Source organism: Myotis daubentonii, chromosome 8 (assembly GCF_963259705.1).
Source record: "Myotis daubentonii chromosome 8, mMyoDau2.1, whole genome shotgun sequence".
NCBI classification, from domain to species: domain Eukaryota; kingdom Metazoa; phylum Chordata; class Mammalia; order Chiroptera; family Vespertilionidae; genus Myotis; species Myotis daubentonii.
In genome coordinates, this window is record NC_081847.1 from 29,256,589 (window position 1) to 29,277,057 (window position 20,469).

General features: G+C 42.6%; 1 protein-coding gene across 1 annotated transcript; it reads right to left on the reverse strand.

The window, feature by feature from the left end:
• Nucleotides 1-2,054: 2,054 nt before the first annotated feature.
• On the reverse strand, nucleotides 2,055-13,779 carry CHGB (chromogranin B). Its single transcript, XM_059705598.1, has 5 exons — nucleotides 13,571-13,779; nucleotides 8,836-8,882; nucleotides 8,251-8,344; nucleotides 3,249-4,996; nucleotides 2,055-2,435 (listed from the first exon to the last, which is right to left on the reverse strand). Exons 1-5 carry the CDS (start codon nucleotides 13,617-13,619, stop codon nucleotides 2,352-2,354), a joined length of 2,022 nt encoding a protein of 673 aa, XP_059561581.1. The 5' UTR covers nucleotides 13,620-13,779; the 3' UTR covers nucleotides 2,055-2,351.
• Between the last annotated feature and the right edge of the window lie 6,690 nt (nucleotides 13,780-20,469).

Consider the following 20,469-nt stretch of genomic DNA (forward strand, 5'->3'; position numbering starts at 1 on the left):
ATGGTTGACCCCTCTGCTTGCTACAGTTCCCCTCCCGTGGCTTCTAGGACAGCACTCTCCTGGTTTCCCTCCTGCCTTTCAGCCTTTCTTCCTCCATCCGCTGCTGGCTCCTCATCACCTCTGAGATGAATGTTTAGGAAAACATTGCACCTCTTCACTTTTTTGTCTACTTTTGTCTACACTCTCTAGATGGAGGGATTTGAGAAATGATGAAAGAAAAAGATATGACCATGAGGTGGCAGTAGCACCCACATGTTTTATTGTGTAATGGGTGACACCTGACAGGTTTTGAAGGTGGAGGGAGATGACCCTCACAGCAGAAATCTGCCCAGAAGCTATACCTTGGAGTTGCTACTCAGATGGGAAGCGGGACAAGAGAACTCCCAGGGAGAGGGGAGTCAGAGAGGTGCCTTTTGTCCCAATGTTGCTCAGCAGTGTGGCAGGGAGTTGCTGGGTCTGAGAGCTCTGAGGGGCAAAAAAAATGCCATAACTTACAAGGCTTGGGGTTTTATAAGCACAAGACTATCTTATCAACGGCCAGCAGATGCCAGGTGTACTTCGGCAGAGGTAGGCAGGTGGGTCCAAAATGTCTAAACATTTGTTCATTTGGATGATGTTTAAAAATACACGGATGTGTAAAATTCGTATCTGGCCCTGGCAGGTTTTTGAACTAATACTTCTCAGCCTACAGTGAAGAAATAACCTACGAGGCTAATGCACAGAGGCCGTCTTTGGCTCATTTATAAAAAAGGAGGTGATCTCACCCAGTTTTAAGGCTTTAAATACCATCTCTATGATGATGACTCCCACAGTATGTCTTTAGCACAGACTTTTCCTTAAGCTCCAGGCCCATATACCCAACTCAACATTTCCACTTGTTGTCCGGTCACATATCAAACTCAACATACCCCAACCCGAGCTCCTCATACCTCCCCTCCCAAGACAGTCCCTCCTGCAGTCTTCCCACCTCTGTTCTTCAGGCCTAAAACCTTGGTATCATCTGTGACGCCTCTTTCTCTCATGCCACACCAAATCCAATAGCCCTACCTATCATGTCTCTCTAAAATAGGTCAGAGGGTGACTACTCCCACCGTCAGGGCCATCACCCTGGTCCCAGCCATCGCGATGACCCACCAGGATTATTGCAGTGGCCTCCTTCCTGGCTTCTGCATCTCCGTCCTCACTTCCCCACTGCCTTATCTCAACCCAGCAACCAGAGTGTTCTCGTCATTAACTTGCTGTTTTCACCTTAAACATATATTATTGTAATTAAAAGAAGTTGGTGGCCCTGGGCAATCCTTGACTTCTATTTTTTTAAATATGTTTTTATTGATTCAAAGAGAGGAATGGAGAGGGAGAGAGAGAGAGAAATATCAATGACGAGAGAGAATCATCAATCAGTTGCCTCCTGCATACCCGCTATGAGGATCGAGCCTGCAACCCGGCAATCGAACTATGACCTCCTGTTTCATGGGTGGATGCTCAACCACTAACCTCCTACCCTGCCAAAGCATTAGGAGTGGATTAATTAAATGTTCAACCAAATATAGCAGGCTAATTTTTAAGTTGATAATTTTGTATGGTCCGAGAATGATGTTATAAATATCCAAATGGCCTTTGGCAGAAAAAAGGTTCCCCATCCCTGCCTTACAGAGTAGAAATCAGGCCCTGATGGTTCAGCGATCTTTCTGGACCAGATGTGATTCCCAATCCTGAGTTCTTCCCATTATCCAGGCTTTCTCCTCAGCCCTGAAAACTGACCATGGCCAGATATTCCCAGAGCTCTCCAGATTATAGGATTTTTAAATTAATGTCTTAGCTCTTTTTATTTTTTTTTCCAAACAGGTTCTTCAAGCCTATTTAATCTTTCTCCAGCCTGCAGAAGCAAATGTCTTTTCCCGATCTCTCTTTATATCCTTGAAAGGTTTGCATTGTTTTCCTATTGTAAATCCAAGACCAATAAATCCTAGTGCTGTCTTTAGAATTCACTTTAAAGAATGGACTTGGAAATCACACTCCTCCATATTAGCCCAAAGGAAGCTGAGAACATGAAATTTTAGGTTTCAGATGAATCTTTTATTATTTTAAACGGATACAAACATTTTTTTCAAAGATGGTAGCACAGTCATTGTCACAAGCATGTTAATATGTTGATTTTGCGAGAGAATATGCTACAAGTCATGCTATTCTTATTTTCAATAGCATTCTGGCAAAAATTAAAGACATTCCTGATTGCTTCAAGCACTTAATGAATAGTAAATTCTATTTTCTGCCTTTGGCTAAATAAATGGTGGTGGGAAATAGATAATGTGAAGGCTGCTTCTTAAAATGGCCCTTGGCTCCAACGACCCTCAGCCCCTTCGATTACCACTGAACTTCTCAGCTATTTTCTGTAGTTCCAAATCCATTGCAGCCAAGTTTTCAAGTTCTTTTTCCTAAAAAACACAGAAAAATAGAAGCATGAGGTCCCAGATCAATTTATTTTGTTGTAGTTTAAGGCAGCAGGTACAGAAAGGGGAATTGTTGATATGTTAGAGGTTATATGAGACACCCTACATCAGTGGTTCTTAAAGTGTAGCCCCCAGGCAGCGGCGTCACTGAGGAACTCCTCAGAAATGCAGATTCTTGGACTCCACCTGGGACTTACTGCATTCCAGATGCTGATGCACAGTCAGGTTTGAGAAGCACCTATGTGATCAATATGAGGAAAAGGGGACAGCCCTGATCATGTTACCTCTCCCAGGTGTAAATTTCTGATTATTATCAGCCATGTGCTGGCAAGGAAAGACCAAAACAACTAATTTCTCTATCATCTGTTCTTCCTTGGGAAATAGTGACACAGCGCCAAATAAGCAAGGGAAGACACCAGAGCAGTGGTTGGTTGTCAACCTTGGCTGAATACTGAAACCACCTGGGAGCTTTAAAAAAGTCTGGTGCCCAGGCAGCACCCAGTACCAAACAGGATCTCTGGGGGTGAGTCCCAGACATCAGTCATTCTGCAAGCTCTCCAGGGGATTGCAGTGTGCGGGCAAGGTTGAGCAGCAGGTGGGCAGGGATGCTGACAGTGGCAAGATATGGGGGGAGGGGGTGGTGGTGGTAATCAAACAGAAGGTGTCTCCACTCCATTAACTAGGGGTGCATTATCATGGTGATTAACTCCCAGTTTCTCCCCATTAATATCAGATAGTCTTGAGCATATTAACATTAACCATCTTAAGTTAATTTTAAACAAAATCCCCACACTGTACCTCTTCCTCGGTCAGAACTCCGGGGCCAGCCCTGTCCTTTCCACCTTCCGCTGCGTGGTGTGGGCTCAGCGGCTCCTCGGGGTCATAGAAATCCGGAAATTCAGCGGACTTCTTCCTGAAGTGCAGGAGCTGGTCCAGCTGGGCCACACGATCGTACTGCCTTTTCAGATCCAGTTTGGGGACCAGGTTTCTCTTCTCATATCCCCAGTTCACATCCTCCTCAAAGGGCTTTCTCTCCCACCAGTCATAGCTGTATTCTGGGAAGAAATTCTTCTCATTCAAGGTCAGGCCATTTTCATCTTCACCCTCAAGAAGATTGTCATCAATGTCATCTTTTCTCTCAAAATGGCCGCTCTTCACCTGGGAAGGGGCGTAGTAAGGGTTCAGCAGCTCCCCTAACCTCCTCCTCTTCTCCGTGGTGTGATAGGGAGCATACTGCTTGCCTGGAAGCCGGGCTTCCTCCCTGTTCTCCTTAGTGCCTTGCAGGTCCTCCCGCCGCTGCCACTTCCCCTCGGCCCCCTCCTCACCGTTTTCCTCACCATAGTTGAGGTCATTTCTGTCCTGCTCTTTCCACTGGCCCTGCGGGTACCTCCGTGTCTTGTCCATCTGGTTTTCTTGGACACGGTAGTGTCCTTCACCCAAAAATCGTTTCTCTTCTTTGTCTGGACTGGCATAGGCCCCAGGCTCCCCGATCCTGGCTCTGTGGCGGTATCCCCACTCAGGGCCCCTCTCCTCCTCACTTTCCTCACCATATCCATATGCCATGTTGTCAAGCTCTGCGTTGGGGGGAGCTCGCCTGTCCTCTTCCTGGCTCGCATCACTGGGAGGTCTTGGAGCCCCGTACTTCTCATTGCCTCTGGCCCCATAACGCCCCCCCTCCAGGTGCTCAGGAGCCGGGACCCCTATATAACTCCTCACGACTTCCCCATATTCGGGTTCTTCCTCTGAAGCCCTGTAGTGGGTTGGATAACGGTCCCTCTTGTCCCCTAAGCTGGCCATGCCCACGTTGGGCTCTTCGGATTCCGCATAGGGTTGTCCCCTTTCCTCTGAGGGAAGATTCCTTTCTTGAGAGGATCTGTCAGGCCTGCTCCGCCCGTGGTGATGTCTCGGCCTCCAGTGTCGTTTGTCCATCTCATGGCTGGCGTCTTCCTCACTTTCCTCAGAGTCTTCCTGGCTCCCAGATTGGCTTTTAGACTCGTGGGAGTGTTTCTCCGGGTTCCTTGTCTCTTCTCTACTCTCTTGGCTACTCCTCTCCCTGCTGTGTGTCTTCTCCTCGGGGAGCCTGGCAGAGTGTGTATTGTATCTGGACATTATCTCCTCTTTTTTCTTAGCTGCAGCCTGGTTTCTTTTGTCAAGAAAGGCATTTTGCGTCTCGCCTGGCTCTTCCAGGTGTTTCTCTTCACTGCCACCTTCCCCATGCTCCCTTTTCGGGTATTTCTCTCCTTCCTCTTCCTCACCATCTTCTCCCTCGCTCTTCTCAGGATGGTATGTCTTTGCTTCTTTGGAGACTTGACTCTCAGAGGTATGGAGGCTCCCTTGGGGCTCGCCTGCACCCTCTCGGCTGTGCCCACCTCCCTCTGTGTTGGCCACTGACCGGCCTTGGCTGCCCGCCTCCTCTGGGTCTCCTGTGTCCTCCATGCTGGAGGGCCTGTGGGCTTCTGAGGCGTCAGCTTGGTCTCTTAACAATCTAACTTTGAACCTTGTTTTTTCATTTTCACTTTTCTCTTCATCTTTAACCTCTTTTCCACCTGTAATGAAAAATTTAAAAGAGTAAGTATAACTTCAGAATTGCTTGTGGTTCAATCTCAGTGACCACTACAAATCCTAAGGATGCTGAACAATCACTTGAAAAATGTTTAAGTTAATAAAGAATACACTTAGATTCATTTTGTAAGTACTGCTCGCTAACCGATTGCGCCACTGGAGCTCCTAGATTCCTTTTAAAAGCAAGTGGTATGAAAACTCCTTGACTGTTTCAATCTAATAATAAATTCTCTATTTTTATGTTTTCATAACACCCAACCAGCATCTCTCATTGGTCCTATCGATGATCACACTGAAACCCAAGTATAGATTTATGAAATATTAGAATTTAGAACCAGAAGAAACCTTAGAATTCGTCTAATGCATCTTTTTGCAGACTAAGACCTTGAGAGTAAGAGAAGTGTGATTTGGGACTATTCTTTCCATCTTTGCTCTAAGCAGGAATTGAAAAGTTACCATTGTATTAACGGCTCTACCTAGAATCCAGCTAAATAAAGTTAAATAGCCAAAATAAAAAATATCAAAATTAAAAGAAAAATTGAAACATTTTAAATTTTTAGTTTATCTGACCTTTATTGTCCAATCAACTATCTAAATTAAACCTAGCATTCATGACAATATAACAGTTTTGGTGAGAAGAAGGGTATATACTTGTTTACTGAGAAAACTACACAGCAGTGGAAAGGCCATTTCTTCCTTCACTCAGTCCCATCTGCCCAACATGCTCTCAAATGTTGAGGATGAAGATCAGTATACTGAGTTTTCTTTTTATTTCCAAGAGTCAACAGTAGATGGTATACCCCAATATTTTAATTGAATGCTGTTCTCTCCTGTCTTTTTCAAATGTCGACAGCTCCGTACTAAACCCTCCTTAACTCAAGGACATCCCCTGGAAGGAGATATGCAGTTAACACTGTCGGACTTGTTAGCTGGGAGGTTTGGATTTCAACTTCTATCACTGAGTTTAGATAGAATGCCTGCAGCCAATGACACAGCTCTGGGTCTACATCTGAGCTGTCCATTGTAGGGCCCACCAGCTCTCTGGCTATTTAGCACTTGAAATGCGACGGGTCCAAACTGAAGACGTGCTATAAGCGTAAGGTAACCACCAGATTTTGAAAACTTCATATAAAAATTGTAAAACATCTTAATTTTTCACATTGATTATATGTTGAAATGACAATATTTTTAATGTTTTGGATACTATATATCATAAATATATTGGATGTATACAAATTATATAGGAAATAAAATATATTTGATAAAATTAAATATATTATTAAAATTGATTTCACTTGTCTTTTTATCTTTTTAATGTGGCTACTAGAAAATTTGAAATTATATTTGTGGTTCACATTATATTTTCATTTTCATGGCTCTGATGAGTCATGTTGAACTGACATTTGCAAAATAGAAAAGAATTGGTCTGTTCTGCAAAAATGTCCAAGAAACAGTGGAAGGTCTGTATCCCTCTGCTTACTGCCCAGCCTGCCATGATAACATTCTCATGTTTTATGAGACAGTTGAAATGTCTCTGACCTTTCACACCCAGACACCTGAGGGCTGGCCCCTCACCAGTCCCTTTGCCTTTTGAGAGCCAGTGGTGGTATGTGCAGCACTGAGGCTGGCGGGGCTGGCCAGGTAGGCTCAGGTAAGCAGGGAGGCTTTGGCCAGATACCGATGTCATTCTGGGAGTCGGCTGCAATAATGCCATGATCAGGCAGGATCTCAGCTTCCCGGGGGAGAGACTGTGTGGCCCCTTCCTACTGCCTGCTGGTCAGGAACAGAGTATTTTTATTTTTCCCCAGTTAAACGTGTGCTGCCAATAGCAGCTTGTGCCTGAAGCTTAGCACTTCCTCCTAAATTTAGCTTTAAGCCCCCGCAGGTGAGATCAGTCACTGTCCATCTGTAAAACCAAGGTGTAAAGCTCACTCTTTCAAGTGAAAAGAGGAACTTGCGTGTTCCATCTCTATAATGTTGCAAGGATGACCAGGTCAACCCAGTGGAAAAGATTCATATACCTACTATGGTTACCCTGAAACTCCCAATGGTGGATTGAGCCCCCCAGGCAATTCTTTTGGTCAATTGCTAATATTTGTTTTTACCATTTTATGCTTGAGGGTTCATGTGCAGCAATAGCAAGAGAGTAATATATTGCAATGAGAAATTTTAAAAAATTTATTTTTATTGTTGAGGGTATAAAAGATGTCCCCTATTCTTCCCCTCTGCCCCCCTCTGCCTGGCTCCTGCCCCATCCCTGGCCTTCACTGCACTATTGTCTATGTCCGTGGGCGATGCATTTAAGTGCATGAGAAATTTTGAAGGTGAAAAGAAAAAGAAAAGTCCACTGTTCCCAGCCTGACTAAAAATTTAAAAGCATAAAGAGGTGTTGAAGGGAACAGTGTTTTTGGATTTGTTTAAATCAGTTTGACTTCATTCATAAGAGAGACTGCATAGTTTTACAAAATTGATCTCTTAACATCAACTCCCAATGGATACTGCTTGCATCACTATTCAGGTTTTGTTTTCAACAGAAGCTGATGTGTGTAGAGAAAACATCCCATCTAGATTCAGAAGGTTATTGCTCTGACTTATTGGATGCTCTGCTTCTACCCTCACCCTTTCCAGTTCTCAGGCCCGGAATTCCTGGTACCATTTGGTAGTACCTTTCTTCGAATAATCTCTGCATTAAAATGAATTAACCAATCTGTCATGTAAACAGGCCACACGTTTCCAAGTCACCTTTCCCAGCTTCTAACTTGGAAGATCATCACTGTCAAGAGTAGAAGGTGAAGAAGAGAATATGGCACTCCTCTATTCCTCCATCTTCCAACATTCCCAGAACACTCAGTCCCCCCTCCTCCAATCACAAACAAGCACTCCCCACATCTTCCTGCACCCAAATGAAAATCCAAACTCTGGAGCCAAGGAATTTAAGAACTGATAGACATCTCAAAGACAATCATTGAGTCCACCCTCCTCATTTTACTTTGAGGAAAAAGCCCAAAGGGGCAAGGGATGCAGTGCCGGAAACTTTCCCATGGTCACGTTGCTATCAAGTGGCAGAGTAGAGCCTAGAAGCCATATCTTCTGCTTCCCCTGATATCAATCTAGTTTATACTCCCCCCACTGCATCATGTTCCTGGTTCATTTGGAGGTAAAGTGGAAGGTGAACTAGAGGGAGCAGGAACAAGGATCACTGGAGGGACAACGCTCCCTGGTAGTGCAGGAAACTTACTCTTCTTCAGGGCTTGTCGGCACTCAGGGGTGATGGGTGGCGCATTGGACTTCGACAAGGCATTTGAGAGAACCTCGATGATGCAGCGAGTCACCTGGGGGAAACCCAAAAGCAGGTTGTCAAAAGCTGGTACCAATGGGATGACAGACTACTGAACCCAGAGCTGATGCCCAGAAAGGCTTGGCCCTGTGAGCTGTATTGATGCAGAATCCTCGGGGCAGGAATGTAGATTTACAGGACTAATGAAACCTCCCAGGCCTCTCCACAGAGCAATGAAAGATGGCATTGGGCCAAGATCATCCTGAGAAGAGAAATAAATACCCATGTCTGAACAAGTTGGGAGGAAGATGGTGGATGAGACAGTTACTCTCAGAGGCACTAAACCATCCAGGAAGGAGGTGCGAGCCCAGGGCGGGAGGGACATCCTTTGCCCTCATTACCTCAGGGATGAAAACCTGGGTTTGTAAGACTACGATGTGTTTTTTGTTGTTCGTTTTTGTTTATTTTGTTTGGTTTGGTGTAATAAGGAGTGGGAGAATCTACAATATAGATATGTCTAGATTCTGGACTTATATTTCAACTTACCATTTCTTCATTGTGGTTCCTGTTGTCCACTGGCATAGAACTGACAGCTTTGAAAGAGAAAAAGAATGGGAAATGACTTGAGTTAATTTTGAAAGTGGTGTGAATCCAAACACGGAATTATCCCCCACCTCACACTTGCAATACTTGGAGACAGGGGCAAAATTAGAGCTGAACAGAGTGGAGATAGTTGGGTATGATTGGCTAGTAACTACACACACACACACACACACACACACACACACACACACACACACACACCACACAGAGAGAGCTGTGTTCCCTAGTGATGTCTTAAACATGATTTGGAAATTAATGCTATCTTATACCCAGTATAAATCAAATTCAAAGCACAGACAAGGGGAGATTTGGGGGTACTGGTAATGTTCTGTTTCTTTCTTTTTTTAAAATATATTTCTTTGTTGATTTCAGAGAGGAAGGGAGAAAGAGAGAGAGATAGACACATCAATGATGAGAGAGAATCATTGATTGGCTGCCTCCTGCACACCCCGCACTGGGGAACGTGCCCTCAACCCAGGCATGTGCCCTTGGCCGGAATTGAACTTGGGACCCTTCAGTTGCAGGCTGATGCTCTATCCACTGAGCCAAGCCGGCTAGGGCTAATGTTCTGTTTCTTGATCTTGGTGCTGATGACACAGGTGTGCTCAATGCATGTAAAATTCACTAAGCTGTATACTTGTGATCTGTGCAGTTTTCAATCTGCCCATTATACCTCAATAAAAAGTTTAAAATAAACCTAGTTTAGATGAAACCAGCGTGCCCTCCTCTACCCTTCTGCACATTCAAAAGGGTAAAGATTTGTGCTTTCCTATACCTATTCCTGTCCCCCCCCCCAAAAAATATCCTCCCCCAAACTCACTTCCTTTACAAAAACATGGTTGTGACTATCTCACATAGTCAATGACCTCATTTTTACCTGCCAGAAGCTCTCTGGCTGAACAGGCTTGCTTATGCATCTTATCAGTCCATGCTGTATAGAATCCCCATTGTCTGCAGCCATGCAAATAACATGAAGGTATCTAATTCTAACTAATAGAGCATCAAGTCCATAACATAATATGCAAGTAACTACTTATGAGGATATTTTAGTTTAACAACTATGTATGAAGGCAGTTTAAAAGGATAATTTTTTTTAACTCATTTAAATTAAATTTCATGAGATTCTGCTTATTTTAAACCAGATTGAAGTATGTCTTCTTGGGAAATGCTTCAGGTGATTTTAATTTTCCCGTGCCTTCTTTTTTTCTTTCAAAGCTGTTTTGATACTTTTATGTTTCACTTTGACTTTGTGTTGTCTAAGCCTTTTCCGTTGGACAAGCTCAAAGCATTTATGTACATAGAAGCTCATTTCCTCAGTTCTCCTGGCACTTCCTGGAGGAGAATCTCAGTGCAGAAAGTTCTTCTAGGTCCCTAAAACAAGAAAAGAGCTAGAGCAAAACTCTCAGACATCGGAGATGTAAGCTACTCAAATGCAGTTATTTATAATCAGCAACCTGACCTTTCCCTCCTAAGTGTTTGCTCCCTAAGCCTCTTTAACCACTTCCATCCAATCAACTACATATCATAGGGCTCAACCTAGAAATACAATACTATTCCATTTACTCATCTTACTGAAGTTTCCTCTTCAAAGTATGACCTGGGATCTACTTCAATAGTTTCAAGAGGCCCAAAGATATCCAGCATATTAAAATCATTTGTGAAATGTTTAAGAAGTGGCTAACAAGGTATGAAGACCCCATATTCTTCCTGAAATGTAGTTCAGACAAGATCCAGATGACCCACCTTTGGCACCCAGGATCCACTACGCTGAGCCACTGTTCTCCCCCCCTCCCGCCCCCCAATCAGTGCTATTTGGGAACATTCTCACTTTGGCACTTACTCTTCCCACCTGAAATCTGTAAAATCCTCTGAAAAAAATAACTGAGGTAATTCCTCCTCTCATAAACTAGAAGATGCCTTTAAAAGCTTTATTATATTTCTTTGGTATTGTAGCTTCTTGCTTATACTTCCCTCTTTCCCCCCTGATAAATGTAAAGTAGGTGTTTTTAATAACTACTGATATTGTTGAAGTATTAACAGTAATCAGATTTGGGGGGAGAGAAACATTTTTCTTTTGTTGCTCTAAACAATTTTCAGCTCATGTTTATTATTACAAAACAGTATTGTTTCTCTGATTGAAGCTCTTCAGAAATCTTTTTGATGGGAAGGAACTAAGGCCTCCTTGTGGAAGTACATTGCGCATCTTGGTGAGACATATAAGTACGATTGTATTTCTTCCAACAGAATCCGTGACAACAAAGTAATAATCAAAACATCTTGATTTCCCTAAAGTAGTTACCTTTCCTGTTTTTGAATAAAGATTCAGGAGGCACAAAAGAAAAGCCAGTTATTATGTTAAAATAAAGTAGTACATGGTAGAAAAATGTCAAATAATATTGTATGATAAATCTGAGAATAACACCCAAAGTATTAATATCTCATAAGAGTATCAAGGTTTGATCCCAGATTGAACATAAAGCTATACAATAACAAGTTAAGCCAGCCAGCCCTTTGAATGCAGAAACCATCTAACCTGGTATAATATGGTTATCATACTGCCACTTCTCTCATGTTAATTTATAGAGTGCACAGTAGCTACTGTAAAAATGTGTAGCCCTTCCCCCAGAAGCTCTGAAGGGTAGAAAATGAGCCATATGGTTTCCTGAGGTTTCTTCCCAGCCCTGAGATTTTGCTAAATAACACTCTGCTTGAAGGTTATCACATCTCATTTCCAGGTACTGGGGGAGGTGGAATTGGAAAATAGCTGTTAATGGATATGGGGTTTCTTTCTGGGTAATGAAAATGTTCTGAAATTTGATAGTGGTTATACAATCTGTGAATATACTAAATATCACTAAATTAGGCACGTTAAAGGGTGGGTGAATTATAGATAATATAAATTTTAAATACAATGTCTCCATTTTAGCTCATATTAAAATATGAACCCTTCTTAAAATATTCTCTTATATAGGAGAGCTGTAAGAATTTTACCACTATTGTTAAATAAGCTTCACAAATGTCACTGTTATTGTGATGCACAGTACAATGCATAGCACAGCTTTGGCCTCTTAAGCAATTCCTTTCTGAAGATATTTTTGACCAGAAAGATTCCAGATTATTCATTTGGATTTCTTTAATTAAATTGAGAACACTTATAGGCAATTTGTAAGAATGCAAGCATTTTAGAAAATTCTAAATGTATGTAGCTTGCAATAAAATAAATGACCACTGGCTTTCCTTTTGTCTCTTTTTACATTTTGGATCCAGTAATTGTTGTCAATAAAAGCTTCATATTCATGAATGGCAACATCTCAATTCTAGTTAGAATCTCAATCTCAGATAAAAAAATTTTCTATGAGGTCATTAAAACAGCCAAAGAAAACCTCCAGTTTAATCTGGTGATCTATTTACTTCTTAATGGTCTCAATACTCCTAATGACTTTACTTCAACACACACACAAACACACACACACATTTTTTAAAAATCTCCAGAGCTAGTTTGAAAGATTAATTTCACATTTTTACCCACATCAAGAGAAACTATCACCCTAGTCTGTTTTGCTCAGTGGTTAGAGCGTTGGCCTGAGGACCTAAGGGTCGCAGGTTCTATTCCTGGTCAAGGGCACGTACCTCAGTTGCAGGCTGGATCCCTGGCCCAGGTCAGGGCTTGTGTGGAAGACAACCAATTATCTGTCTTTCTCACATCAATGTTACTCTCTCTGTGTGTCTTCCCTTCCTCTCTACCTTCCCCTCTCTCTAAAAATCAATGGAAAAATATTCTCAGGTGAGGATTTTAAAAAAAGAGAGAGAGAGACTCAAATATTTCACCCTGTTATATGTCAATTATACCTCAATTTAAAAAAATAGAAAAAGCTTATCCTCCCAAATTGACTAAAACAATTTTTTATTACTCCTGAGGATATTTTTGTAGTCACTTTCTATTGTATTGCTTTTCTGGAATACAAAAATAAAATTGTCTGCTGAAGTTTCCATTCATAACTTAAAAATATATTAACTTGAGTGTGGAATTACCTTTCTCTAGTGACGGAAATACAAAATACAGAAAAATATTACATTAACACTGTGCACACATATACATGAACACACACATTTATATATTATATATGAACATGATAATAAAAAGATATGATATTTTATAGACATATGAGACGTTTATCTCATCATGTTAATATCATAATAATAACAAAGGGAAATATGGAGGTGCCAATTATATCATATTACATGAATTCCTGTCACTCCCTGGTTATCTAGTTTTTTAAAAAGCCAAACAAATACTTAAATCAGATACAGCATAAGACCATAACAGCGTCTCTCCAGGCCGGTAGAGAGGGCCTGGCAATTTAGAACTGAGCACAGCGTGCCCTGGAGGCACGGGCACCTTTTCTCCCTCCGGCAGGGAAACCCAGATATGAAAAGACCGAGACTCCTCTGGTTGGGCTAGGAAGTCCTCTGGCTTTTTCCAATTCAGACGGTGGAGCGGGGAGCTGAAGGGAATCACCCAGGGAAGAGAAGAAATTAAGAACCTCAAGCAAGAGGGAGAAACCTTCCACTGAACCCTCTTTCTCTCCCAGGATCGTCCCGCTAAGATGCCGGGCCCCGGGGAAGACAAGAGCCTGGCGCTGTCCGCGGTGCTGAACGGTCCGCCGCGCCCACTCACCGGCCACCATCGCGGCTCCCAGGAGGCCAAGAAGCACAGCCGGCTGCATGGCCGGGCTCGCCCGGATCTGCGCGGAGAAGATGGGCAGCTGGTCCAGCGGAGCGGGATGCGGACCGAAGAAGAGAGGAAGATGCTCCAGAAAGCAGCCGTGTGTCGGTGGTGCCCGCGGTGTGGCGCAGGCCCCCGCTCTTTTAAAGGGCAAGTCCGGTTGCAGGGCCGGGAGGGGCGGGCACCTAGGAGGCGGCGCCCCCTCGCTCAGCCCTGACGTCACGAGGCAGCCCCGTGGGCGGTGGCACAAGTGGGCGGCAATTTGCCCCGGCCCAGTCGCCTGGATGCTCTGTGTCTGGAGCGTGGGTGGAGAGAAAGCCAGATGAAGGGATAGAAGGATGAGGGGGAAGTAATGCCAATCGGAGACCAGGGAGAGGCGAGGTCCCACTTAGCTCGCCCAAGATTGCTCCGCATCTTCTCCCGCCCCCTGCACTTCCAAGTCTAAAAAAGTGTGTTGGAGGCTGTGTATGGTGTGCGGTTCTGTTCAGGGTTTGTCTATGAATGATTAAGTCTGTTTTGTGTCTCCACTACCTAAGGAAGGATAAGACTCCTGCTAACAAGAGAACTAAACCGTGGTGAAAATAGAAAAAGGAGTGATGGCTTTAAAAACAAAAGGTGCAGCTGGAGAATATGGAACCTGCTGGGGTGTTTTTTTTTTCTTCAAACTTTTGGTCTTAAATCTACTTACCCATGATTCATTCTATCTATCAGCTATCTATCTATCTAATCATCTATCTACGATTCTCCCAACACATTACATATACATATGGTAAAAATGAAAAAAGCAGATGCTACAAAAGGGTTTACTATAAATGTTTCTCCTCCACCACTAATTCGCCAAGTTCCCCAGTTCCCCTCTGCAGAGTCAAAATGACTCTTAGCCACTTTCCGTCATTAGGCTTGATTTACTTGGGGACCATATACAGTTGCATCTTCATTTGAATGGTTGCACAGTATGACATTAATTGTATGCACTAGAATTTCCTTAGTCCCCTTTCTGATGGGCATTTATTTAGTTTGTTATCCTTTGGCCTCATTACTCCTTTATAGCAGAGCCATAGTCTCAGGCGCTGGGAATGGAATATCTAGTGCATCCCACAAGCCATGAGCATCTTCTTTTGATTTAAAATTGAAATAGGAAATTACTTTGTTGTAATGTGTGAGAGGAAAGCGAAAACATCTTCCAGGATATTTTTTATTTCAGTTCTCTCAGTATCTAATGAGGAATCAGGAAAGCAGCAGGCAAACGCCCTGCACAAAAGAGAAACAATTCAGAAACTTCTCCGGTGATAACACAGGCTTCGGAGAATAGCGTGAGGCTTCATTTGGGGTCCTTTTCCGGGAAGACAGATGTCTGCATGCACAGCTAAAAGGAGGCGTCAGTGTCCTTTTCCTGAAAATCAATGAGGCTTAAATTATTTTGCATGTGCTGAGTGCATGGCTACATCTTCCTAAAAAGGCTGAGAATTAGTTCACCAAGACCACAGCCACAGAATATTTAAAAGAAGAATCTTAAAAAAGATATTAGTGGAATAATTGGAAAAATTTGAATAAGATCTGTAGATTACATAATAAATGTTGTATCAGTGTTAATTATCTGATCTTGAGAATTGTACTGTGATTATGTAAGAAAATGTCGTTGTTTTCAGAAAATACATTTTCAAGTATCTAAAGATAAAAGGGTGCCACATGTACAATTGATTCTAAAATGTTTTAGAAAAAATGTAATGGTAGAGTTAGAGGAAGAATACTAAGGTGAAGAAAATACTAAAGAAAGAATATAAGGTGAGCAGGACAACATGATAACATTTGGGAAAAGTGTATGAAAAATTTTAATACTATTTTTGCATTTTTCCAAAGTCTGATATAATTTTAAAACAAACAAAAAAATGTTCCTGGCATGAAAGAATTTGTTTAAAAATCTCTGAAAGCAGTGGGTTCAGAAAATGAAGGTGTTGCATTAAGGCCCTTCCTTGGGTACTGATCTGGGAGATGTTCTTCCTCTACTATTCTAACCGCTCTCTTTTTTCAAATATGTTTTTATTGATTTCAGAAAGAGGAAGAAAGTGGGGGAGAGAGATAGAAAATCAATGATGAGAGTTAATCATTGATTGGCTGCCTCCTGCACACCCCCTACTGGGGATCGAGCCTGCAACCCTGGCACGTGCCCTGGCTGAGAATAGAACCTTGACCTCTTGGTTCATGGGTTGATGCTCAACCACTGAGCCACACTGACTGGACCCAACTGCTCTTTTAACTGCACTGATTGCCAGTAGGGCTTTGAAATTGTCATCTTCTAGGAGCATCTGCATCCCAGTTTTCTAATGGGATTTCCCTTGTTGCCTTGAAAAACACAGGGTTTAAAGTCATCTGTGGCTTCTCAGGCTGAACTTGCTCTGAGTTAATTACTCATCAAGAAAAGCCTTTTCATTATTGTCAGTTGGCCCACAGCCATTTCCTATATTCAGACTTACCTTTCTTTTTTCTCATTATCTAATAACCTTTTTATTATTTTGCCTTCACATTTAACTTTTCATGTACCAGAAGGAAAAGGGCTTTGGGGAGGAGCTTTTCTCAGGACTTTTATCAAACCAGGATGATGGAGGAAAACCAGTATTTTTCTTAGGAACCAGCATATAGAAAAAATATGGTATGAGATAAGGATATAGTCAGGTTAAAAAAAAAATTTTTTTTTTAACATATCACCACCTAATTACCTTGGGATTTTTTTTAAAAATTGAAATGACTATCCTTTGCCACCTGCTCTGCCATGTCACTTTGAAAAAAATCTAGTCCACATGTATGGATATGTTTCTGGACTCTTCCAGAATATTGATTCATTCCATTTCATTGGTCTATTTGTTTATCCTTGGAGCACTACCACACTTACCACACTTTCTCTATCACCATAACTTTTTAATGTCTTAATATCTGATGGAAAAGGTCTTCACGTCTTGTTTTTCTTCATGAGGGTTTTGGTCATTCTTGGTACTTTGCATTTTCATGTAAATTTTAAAATTAGTTGTCAATTTCCACGAAAAAAAAACCCGTTAGGATTTTGATAGGAATTATATCAAATCTATAGATTAATTTGCCGAAACCGGTTTGGCTCAGTGGATAGAGCGTCGGCCTGCGGACTGAAGGGTCCCGGGTTCGATTCCAGTCAAGGGCATGTACCTTGGTTGCGGGCATATCCCCAGTGGGAGATGTGCAGGAGGCAGCTGATCGATGTTTCTCTCTCATCGATGTTTCTAACTCTCTATCCCTCTCCCTTCCTCTCTGGAAAAAATCAATAAAATATATTTTTAAAAAGGACAAATCTATAGATTAATTTGAGAACAGGTGACAGCTTTAATCTGTAGATCAATTCGGGAACAGATGACATCTTTACAAGATTGAGCAAACTCGGCTTTTTGATTGCTGATAATATTCTGGATATAATCTTATCTCAAGTGGCACAAAATTCCATTACCACAGGATGAGATAAAAAGCCATAGGAAAGAGAATGTCTCAGGAATGCTCTCAAAGAAGAATTGAGGGGGAAAACATATCTCCTCTAGGAGATTAACCATGATTTTGTATAAGACTCCTGAATAGATTATCCTTCAGGGTCTGGCCAGGAAAATGAAACCACTAGAAAGAATTTAACACAGAAAATAATGTCCAGCGATTAGAAAAGTTAAAATAGGGGAAAATGAGGAAACCCAGACATTAGTAACCGCAGGCAACTGCTGCACCCCTGGGGAATGGAGAGGTAAAAGAGGAATGTGTCCTTACTGAAACCCAGAAATGTGGGCCACCTGCTAGGAGTGTAAAACTCTGCAGCTAGGAAGGTGGGATTTGGGGGCAGCTTTGGGAGAAGGTCTATTTGGTCGGAGCTGGGACCATGGAAGAGAAGCAGCCACTGCTAGAGGTGTAGCCCATCCTTCCAAGAAGAGAAAGGGAGAGTATAACCCTGGCTTCTTCCTTTCTTTAGTGCCAGTGCCTCTTAGTGGCTGAATATACCTGGAAATGACTGACAGGGAAGCCTGGGAAATAGCATTTGCAAAGGCCAGTCCCGCCAGTGAAACAGAACAGAGGAAGGAAGGAATCATCAGAAAGCAAACAGAGAGATGGACGGCACATAAATCAAAACTACTTAGCAGTATAGGTACTGAATTTAGATTTTTCTCTCAGAATTACTTTTATTTGCATATGTAAATGCTCACTATGTGTCAAGCACTGTGGTAGACACATATCCTTTGGCTACAAGTCACATGGTCAATCCCAATATTAATGATGAAAGGAAACATACTCTACCTGTTCTAGCAGAGTTCGCCAGCCAGTCAGGGAGTAAAGGTAGGAGAGGTGTGGGGTAGACTCCAGGTCTACAGAGGAGGGCGAGAGAGCATAGCGTGCCAGGACAATGGCATGACCGTGCAAACTACTGCCCTCCGAACATACATCAACAGAATTATCTGTGTTTGAAGCCAATAAGACAATTATGTATTGCTTGGGACTTCAAGGTGTTTTTTCCCCCTAATAAATAGGACCAAGTCAACAAGTAATTTCCTTAGTAGTTTGGTCCTAGAATATATTTAGTACCTGGTTTCTTATGTCAGGTCAGATTCCTAATACACTTTGACAGAAATAAGAAATCACAATAAAATCCTCATCTTAAGAGAAAATAGAAACAATTTTTTAATCCATTAAACTATAGGTAATGTAACTACTTGTAGCTTGCAGGTAGATACATATTAGTGGGGCAGGGGCTGGGTAGCAGTGGTCGAAAGGTGGAGGACATGGGGGACATCTGTAATACTGTCAACAATAAAAATACATGTTAAAATATAATCAATAAACATTTCTCAAAAGAAGTCAAAAGAGAGCCACAACCATTTAGGTTTGACAAAGCAGGGGCCACTCCTCTTCATTTCAGAGTTTGCAGAAAATTGGATGTGATAGATAAACAGATTCAATGATTTGTTTATATATTGGAGATAAAGCAAAGAATGGATTTTGAACTACATGGGATAACTATGGTTGGGTCTGATGAGTTGATAAGACCAGTTTTGACAAATCTATTCTAGTTAGCAACATGTCACATGGTAAAGATCTAGAATGGATGGAGAGTGCCTCCAGATCTCTCATATGCCCCTCCTCCTTCTCCCCCTCCCCAGCCTCCTCCCCCCCTGCAGTAAATGCTGCTGGTTTTCTGCTCATTTCCCTCATTCTTACCGCTTTGGAGCACACTGGTTTGATTTACAGTGATCAAGACCAACATTTCTTTGCCCGCTGGCTTTCTCTGGTCACCAGAGCTATGCCAGAAGTGCTGAGGAAGTAAGGTCCCCAGGACTATCCCTCACTCAAAGACTGCCAGGAGTTGGTGTATAAATACCCCAGATCCGCCATGGCTGATGTAGCTCAGTTGGTTGGGCATTTCCTGTGCACTGAGAGGTCACTGATTTGATTCCAGGTCAGGGCACATGGCTGGGTTTCAGGCTCGATCCCTGGTTGGGGGCATGTAAGAGGCAGCCGTTAGATGTTCCTCTCTCACATAGATGTTTCTCTCCCTCTCCCTCAAAAATCAATTCAAAAATATTTAAATATTCTGGATTCCCAGAGTCCTCTGGGATGGGTGTTCTGCCTAGGCTCTGAGAGTTTCCCAGTGGCACTGAAATTTAGTTACCCACAGTGGAAACTTTATTGATAGCAAGCTCTTTATGGTTGCCTTTCCTTCCCCAAATCATTTCTCCACTCTCTGTTGCTATTTCTTGGAATTATGTCCAAAATAAATTACTTGCAGTTAAATATTTGCCTCGGGGTCTGCTTCTGGGAGAAATTAAACTATGACACATAGATTCACAAACCTATAACAGGCTGTTAAATAGAATTTTTCTTATTACGTCTGAGTTTTGGCTGAGGCCTCAGAGCTGGAGAACATGGTTTTAAGTGCCCAACTGTTCCAAACAGAAGAGCCAATCTCTACAAGACTTATTAACATGGGGCTGAACTGGCTAGTGGCTCTCACTCACAACATCTGTGTAAGGCCAATGCAAAGGGTCAAATTAGAGAAAGAATTTATTTGAAGGGAATTTGTAGGGAGCTCTGTATTGTTTCATGATTCTGCTTCTTTATTTTCTTTCTTTCTTCCCCCCCCCCCCCCCCACTAATCTTCACCTGAGAATATTTTTCCATTGAATTTTAGGGAGTGTGGAATAGAGAGGGAAAGACAGAGAGAAATATTGATGTGAGAGAAACACATCAATTGGTTGCCTCCTACATGAGCCCTGACCAGGATTTGGACCCGGGAAGAGCCTGCAACCCAAAGCACGTGCCTTTGACTGGAATCGAACTCGGGACCCTTTTGTCCGCAGACTGACGTTCTATCCACTGAGCCAAACTGGGCAGGGCTCATGATACTTCTTTCTAACTGCCGAGTGAGCGGCAAGAGAACAGCTCATAAAAAGTGGGGTTGTCTGCAGGAAAGAAGACTGATGTCCCATTTCCTGGCTGGGTGCTTGCTGAGTTGCAGAAATTCAGAGACCCCTGTAATTCTACTAGAGGGAAGTAGGAAGGAGACCATTGGGCAACTTAATTTGTATCCCCAAGGGTTGGAGGGCTAAGTGAAGAAGGCGGAGGTGGGTGGGAGGTCAGCTGGAGCAGCCAGCAATGAGCAGAGAGGACAGCAGCTGGAGTGTCCTCACATCCACAGTTTTCCCCTTGGCCAAGTGGACTCCATGGAATGTTACTAGTCTCAAGTTATCCAAAAAGGTCCCTTCTTGATGGAGCAAGTGGACCCCTGGGATGCACTGACGATGGTAGCTGAGCAGCTTTGTGAGAGACTAGACAGCATCACCCTTGTCAGGGAT